The sequence below is a fragment of the Nestor notabilis genome, unplaced genomic scaffold (assembly GCF_000696875.1).
Source record: "Nestor notabilis isolate BGI_N333 unplaced genomic scaffold, ASM69687v1 scaffold23095, whole genome shotgun sequence".
In the NCBI taxonomy this organism is placed as follows: domain Eukaryota; kingdom Metazoa; phylum Chordata; class Aves; order Psittaciformes; family Psittacidae; genus Nestor; species Nestor notabilis.
Window position 1 is genome coordinate 2807 of NW_009928277.1, and position 7201 is coordinate 10007.

General features: G+C 54.0%; 1 protein-coding gene across 1 annotated transcript in view; it reads left to right on the forward strand.

The window, feature by feature from the left end:
* The window catches only part of DNAJB5 (DnaJ (Hsp40) homolog, subfamily B, member 5), a 10543-nt gene that overhangs the window by 2122 nt on the left and 1220 nt on the right, over positions 1-7201 (forward strand). The window contains exons 2-3 of the mRNA XM_010014439.1: positions 912-1156; positions 3209-3807. Coding sequence (XP_010012741.1) covers positions 912-1156; positions 3209-3807 — 844 coding nt within the window. The remainder of the gene's footprint in view (positions 1-911; positions 1157-3208; positions 3808-7201) is intronic.

Here is a 7201-nt window from a genome sequence, read left to right on the forward strand (position 1 = left end):
GCAGCCTCTGCCCTCCTGGCTGCTCACTGGGTCTCTGTGACTCCGGCAGTGTGACTGGGGAATGAATTACGGCCACTGGATTTTCCATGCCTTAGTATAGGCATGGCCCCAGCCTCGGCCCCCGCGTGATGGAGCGAGTGAGCCCTGTGTTTCTGGCTCGCTGTGAGATGCAGTTGGAGGCTCTCGGAGAGTGCAAGTCAGGCAAGAAACTGGTGGGGATTTTTTTTCTTTTTTCTTTCTTTTTAAACCAAAAAAAAAAGAAAAAAAAAACCCGCCCTCCCACCACCACAAGATGTTTCTGTCTAACGGCTCCGTTCCCTCTTCGCTAAATACAAATTATGGCTCTGACAGCCGGAGGCATTTATCTCCAGCTGAATGCCAATTGCTTTCAGGAACAAAATGTTTGAAGTTCCTTTAAGGTGAAGGCGGCAGCGTGGTCCCTGGCGCTGCTTTCAGCCTCCAAAAACCTGCTGTCATCACCCCAACTCCCATCCCAGGTCCCTGGCTGGGAGAGGAGGGGACGCACACAGGCTGCTGGCTACATATAGGCATAGCTCAGCCCTCCTGGCCCACCCAGGGACAGGGGGAGGACACGATCCCGGCCTGACGTGAGCAGTGGCGTGGCCCTTATAATGCCATGCCCTGTTTCAAGCTCTCCCTCTTCCCTTCAGCCTCAGAGATGAGTGTCCCTGTCCCTGCCTTAGGGCTCAGTGGGTTACAGCCAGAGCCAGGACACATCTTGGCGCCGGGGCTCTGACCTCCATTGGGAAGCGTGGACTTGAGCCGGCTGTGGTGCTGCTGGCCGGTGGGGCGCAGGGAGCACCGGCTCCGCGATAAGTGCGTGTGGGTCCCATCCCCAGCCGAGCCCAGCGCAGTGCTCACCTTACCCAGGGCTGTCTTTGTGCTTTCAGGAATAAGTACTCGGCTCCCGGCAGCGTCGCCGTCATGGGGAAGGACTATTACAAGATCCTGGGCATCCAGACTGGTGCCAATGAGGATGAAATCAAGAAAGCCTATCGGAAAATGGCTCTCAAGTATCACCCCGATAAGAATAAAGACCCCAACGCCGAGGAGAAGTTCAAGGAGATTGCAGAGGCTTACGATGTCCTGAGTGACCCCAAGAAGCGAGCTGTCTACGACCAGTATGGGGAGGAAGGTAAGGGGACAAGCACTGCCTGCTTGGAGGCATGGGTGGTGGTGGTCTAGATTGGGTTTTGTAGGCAAGGGAGGCTTTTTTCACACAGAGGGTTCATGCCTGCACCTGAAATGGGGCTGGTAGCTTGGAACTGGGGATAGTGAAGGCTCCACAGGTGCCAGGAATCCGCTCTCATCCTGTTCCTCTCCGGGTCACCCTGCTTTTCCACCCTGCTTCCTGGGATGGCAGGGCTCTCTCTGCCCTTTGCCCCAAAACCTAGCTGAGACAGTGGAATTGGAAAGAGCTCACCTCACCTCCTGGATCATACCTGGTTAATTCATTAGCAGCCCTTTAATTGACCTAAATATCCCAGTGGAGAAGTATTGGTTTTGCCCACATTCTCCACGCGTTTGGGCACTTGTCCCGCAGTCCTCCCTGGTACAGGCTGACCTACAGGATTCAAAGCTTTTCCCAATTTAAGTAACAGGTCCTTGTTTTGAAACCAAGTGGCTGCTGTTGTCTGGTGGTTGGCACAGAGGAGGAGGAGGAGGAGAAGAGCCGCTCCACCACAGGCGGCCTTATTAGTCGAAGATGGAAGAGCGCAACCCCATTCGAGGAGAGCACCGAATAGCATCTGCATTAATCAGCCCAGGACTTGGGTGCTTAAAAGAGCAGGAGGTCTGGCAGGAACAGGCTGCTGGGGGGAAGAGGCAGCCCTGTCAACAGGCAGGTGCATCCTCTTAATGAGCCACCAGTAGAATTAACCAGCAGCGGGTTAATTTTGACCTGTTAGTTATGTCAGGGCTATGATGGATGCACCGGGCGCAGTGATCTGCCACCCTGTAAGACGAGAAGAGGCTGCCTCAAGTGGGAAACCAGCCTTTCCCCAGAGGCAAGGCCGAGGAAATCGGACCCAGCTCAGGCTGGCGTCACGGGATTAAAGGTGAAACCTCCTGGCTGTACAGTCTGTTAGGGGACAGGGGCTCCCTGGGGATTCGGTGAAATGCCCATCACCTGAAGACACCTAAAATAAAGAATTGAGTTAAGGAGGGAGGGAAGAGCAGCCCCCTTCTTGCTCCATCAGTGTCATGGCCAATGGAAACCTTTCATTTCCCATCAAATGACATTTTTTGGAGCAACATGTCTTGGAGATCAGCATTTTGAGGGGCTTCTGGGTCCATGTGGTAGCCAAGGTGAAGTGAAAGCCCCCCCTGACCCACCCACAATATTAATTTCATCAATCAGACTCCCAAACTTGCTCCAGTGCAGTGATGGGGGGGGTCTGGCACAAGGGACAGCTCGTCAGAAATAGTCTATCACTGTCACTGTTGTGCCCTGAAAATAGTCCTTGAGCTAGGCTTGGCTTAACCCTTCCCACCCCTCCTGGTCAAAAATAGCCTCACAGAGCGTGTGTGACCTCTTTGGAGGGGCACTTATCATGTGCCTTGGCTGCTTGGGACCTTGGTGGAGTTGCAGTGTCATAAGGCTCAGCATGGGACCTGTCAGGGGAATTTCCCATGGGAATGGTTGCAAAAGGATCCAGACCTTGAGCTTACCTGGTGTTTTGTACAGTCTGTACACAGGGAGCTGTGTGCTGACCTGGAGGTCTGCTGACCTCCACCTGCATGGTCACCCATGAGGTCAAAACCTGTTCTCATATACAGGACATGATGCTTCCGGACTGTGGCCATCCATGCAGCCCAAGAGACAGGAAAATTTGGGCAGAAGGGAGCCTGAAAACAGAGATGGGCTGGTCAGGAAGTGTTTAAAGGGCATGAATTAGGTAGAGATGACCAAAGAAGAACTTCAGTAGGAATAGCAGGGACAAAATCTGATCAGATTTTGGGCTTGGTGAGTGTAGGAGCAGCACTGTTTGTCACAGGTTGAACTGGTATCTTCCTGCCTCATGTTTTTGCAGGTGACTGGCTGGAGTAGGTGACCTGTACCCTTAGGAGACACTGGAAGGTCTGCCCAGAGCCAGCAGAGACCATGATCCTGCCTGGAAAGTGCCGTCCCGGCATGGCATCAGCTGGCAGGGAGCATTCATGTCTTGTCTTCCCCTTTCTCTTCCAGGTCTCAAAACTGGAGGTGGCTCTTCAGGTGGCTCAGGGAACACTTTCCACTACACCTTCCATGGAGACCCTCACGCCACCTTTGCGTCCTTCTTCGGAGGCTCCAACCCTTTCGACATCTTCTTCGCCAGCAGCCGCTCCCGAATGTTCAATGGCTTTGACCAGGAAGACATGGACATCGATGAAGACGATGACCCTTTCAGTGCCTTCGGCCGGTTTGGCTTCAATGGCATCAACGGGGTTCACCGGCGGCACCAAGAGTCGCTGCACACACGGAGGAAGGTCCAAGACCCACCCGTCATCCATGAGCTCAAGGTGTCCCTGGAAGAGATCTACCATGGCTCCACCAAGAGGATGAAGATCACGCGCAGAAGGCTCAACGCTGACGGCCGGACCATGCGGACTGAGGACAAGATCCTAAACATTGTCATCAAACGGGGTTGGAAGGAGGGAACCAAAATCACATTCCCCAAAGAAGGGGACGCCACCCCAGACAACATCCCTGCCGACATCGTCTTCATCCTCAAGGACAAGCCTCACTCGCACTTCAAGAGGGACGGAACGAACGTGGTCTACACGGCAAACATCAGTCTTAAAGAGGTGGGTACGGGTGGGAAATCCCATGGGGTGGGGGTGGTGCTGGGTCATGGCACTCAGAGCCAAGACAGGAGTCGGTTCTTCTCCTGTGCCGATGGGGAAGGGCCAGGTAGGTCAGGAAAGACACAAGCAAAGACCTCTGGAGAGAGGAGCTGCAGGGGCCAACCGGTTCTTGGGTTTGGAGGCACTCAACCTCCATGCTAGGTGTAGGACACGGGTGCTGTGGTCGCTGCTGACCGCACCTTGAGCTTGTACAGGTGGTATTTGTTTGTTGTTTCCCTTCCCGATATGTCTTGTCTTTCTATTTTAGCGTAGGATGTTCGTTCGCATGTGGAAGAGAGCCCAGATGCTCTGTAGGAAAAAGGGAAAACCCAGGTTGGCATGAGCCTGGTCACTGCTTGTTCTTGCAGCTGAGCCTGCTTGTGGCTTAGCTACTGTCCGGGATAGCACTCTCTCCCCATGGGCAGACAGCAGGGTCATGTGGAGAACAGCTACATTGCCCTCCCTGAGCAATCCTTTAGCTGTTTGCCTTGGTTCTGGCTCCCCTACATGAAGAACCAAATGAACAAAGTACTTGTGCTGGCTTTTGCTCACTGCCTATGTCAGTCCTGCTGGTCACGGTGGGCCTGGGTCCATCAGAGCCAACAAACTGCTGGGAGGTGGGAGAGGAAGGGCAGGTTAACCCAGCACAAGATGTGCCATTCACCACTGCAGCTTTATAACTACCTTTCAATAAATCCCAGCTGGCAGCTGCACTTAACACTGACGTTTTGTGCAGCTGCCATTTGCTGTTCCTTTCAGACTGTAGACGCTGTCTGTCTTCTTAATGAGCTGATTTCTTTTCTTCCTGGAGACAGATTTATGTTCTCAAATGCATTTCACAGAAATGAGCTCAATGGGCCAAACCTGAGGTAGGGAAACGTGAGCTTGTGAAACATTGCCAGTGAGTCAGAGGAGCTTTGCCGTGGCTCTGCATCCCTGCTGGGGCTGTGACCTGGTACACTGTGGGAAAGGAGCAGCCACACAGGTCAAGCAGAGCTCGGTGCTCCTGGAGAAAACTCAAGATGAAGTCTAATCTGAACTCAGGAGCTGAATTTCCTCTGCAGTGCGAAGTGCAGAGGTTTATTCCTGTGGTGGCTGGCTTCCCTGTCTGCTCCAGAAATACTTGGGAGAGACTGCCTTATTTATGGAGCCGGCATGCCATGTCTCACATGCTTCCTTCTGTGCATTCCCCTATCTGTAGAATTAACCCCAAGCTGGCTGTGCTGATGTTAGTCCAGGTTCACACACTTCTGAGGCTGGAGGGACTTTTGCCTGGAGTTGTCCTTTGAGCAGCAAGTGGAGAAACCTGCTCTGGCTCCACGTGCTGCTGCACCAGGAATGATGGTGCTCATCCCTGTGAGCGAGGCGTGTTGTGCTGGCCTTTGGTTTGCACAATGCAGTCACAAAGTGGAAAATTGCTGGTCTGGGCAAATTCCTCACCTCTTCGAGCTGGAATTTCTGGTCTCTGCCCTCCCCCACCACAAACCCAACATCCCTGGGGAGCTGCCAGCCTGGCTGCTATCCCCATCCCATGTTTGCCAGCGTAGGGCGATAACTCTTCTGCTTTTATCTTCCATAAGGAGAAGAACCTTAAGTACTCTGGAGCACAAGCAGGTGCCAGGAGCTTCCCAACTCTCTATGCCACCACCTCAGAATGTGTTGAGTACAACCTCATCCAGCCTGTGGCTGAGCCTACAGCCTTGGCTACTCTCCTTGCATCCTTCCTCCTTGTAAGCCTGCCATCTGAGTCTCTTCCACTGCCACAAGAGCAGCACAGCACAGTGCCAGCCTGCAGACAGTGAGTTCTGTGACCCTACTCGTGGCCATCCTAGAGACCCTTCCCCAGCATCCTGCAGCCGTGGGAAGTAAACTACCTAGTGCTTAGGCACTCAGGAGAGCATCTTCCTCTTCCTCCTCCATACAACAGACCCCTCTGGAGAGCAACCCAGGGAGGCAATGCCATCCCAGCCCTCACGTCTGGCCCTATTGGACCGACACAGTGCAGTTTGGTTACCAGAGGTGTATGAGGGACTGCAGGGAAGTGTCTCTTCCTAAGATTCCAGGCTTTTATCACAGTGGGAAGCTGAGGGAGGGAGGAATCACACTGCTCCTGGCAGGCAGACCCCAGGGGCTTTGCTGCCTAACGCCTGCCCTCGCTCTGCATCTTTTACCTGGCGTCACCTTCCTCAAAGCATCCAGATGGCTGGGACACAACCGGTGCTGACGTCCCCCCCGGCAGCTCTGCTGGGAGTGGAGGAGGACCCAGCGCTGACCTAGATAAAGCTCTGCTCTCACAGCTACCAAACCCAGGGTGATTTCATCCCCAGGGAGAAACCCAGCCTCTTTCTAGGATGCAGGGCAGCTCCCGCGGTTACTTCAGCAACCATTTTCCCAAATGCCAGAGGAGTTGAGCAAGAAGGAACTAAAAACAGGGACATACGGTGGAGGAGTGATTGCCTCGGATTCTTGCATCTTGGCTCTAGGAAGGAAACATTAAGATCCTGTCTGCCTTCGCTGTTACCGCCCGCTCCTGCTCACATCCCTCTCATTGCCCCATCCACGTGCTCCACAGGGAGCGAGTTCCTGTTCTTCTTCCCACTTTGTGGCTAGATATGTCCTTTCCCTGGCAGACGCAGGCACATCCAACCCTCCACGGTGGGGGGTGGTGGGCACCAGGGAGCAGGAGGGCTCCAGCATCCCTGTGTGATGCATTTGATGGAGGAGATCATCCTTTCTTCCCTTCCTTTTACTTGCTGGAGATTAGCCAAGCTGCCACTGCTTGCATGGAGCTGGCAACAGGCATCCTCCCACAGCCAGAAAAGCTTATTCCTGCAGGACACACTTCCCAGGAGGAGACCAAATGCAGATGAGCTGTGCAAGGAGACAGCCCCATCTCTCCTGCTCTCTGCTCGCCATGCAGGCTCTGGCATGGGTCCCTCTGTGATCACTGCTACGGATCCCTGGCTCAGCTGCAGCACCCGCATCTGTCATCCCTGAGCCCATGGCCAGCACCCATGGCCAGCATGGGAAGAAATGTTTGTCCTGGTGCCTGTTGCTGCTTTGCCACTGGAGGCTTTTCCTGGCGAGGGGAATTCAGAGCATTCCTCCATCTGCCCCAGAAATAGTCATTGCATCCTCCTCTCCTTGCTTTGCAGGGTGTTTTGGGAGGGCTGGGCTCCCTAGGGCCAGCTCCCCACCTGGAGTCTGAAGGCTGTACCCCTGGTACCCTCCATACACACACATTTCCTATTCCAGAAGCATCTCTCCCTCAGCCCTTGCTGGGAGCCTGGAGACGATCCTGCCCACATGTGTGCCAGAGCTGTCTGTGTTATTTAAGGACATGAGGATTTTCTTG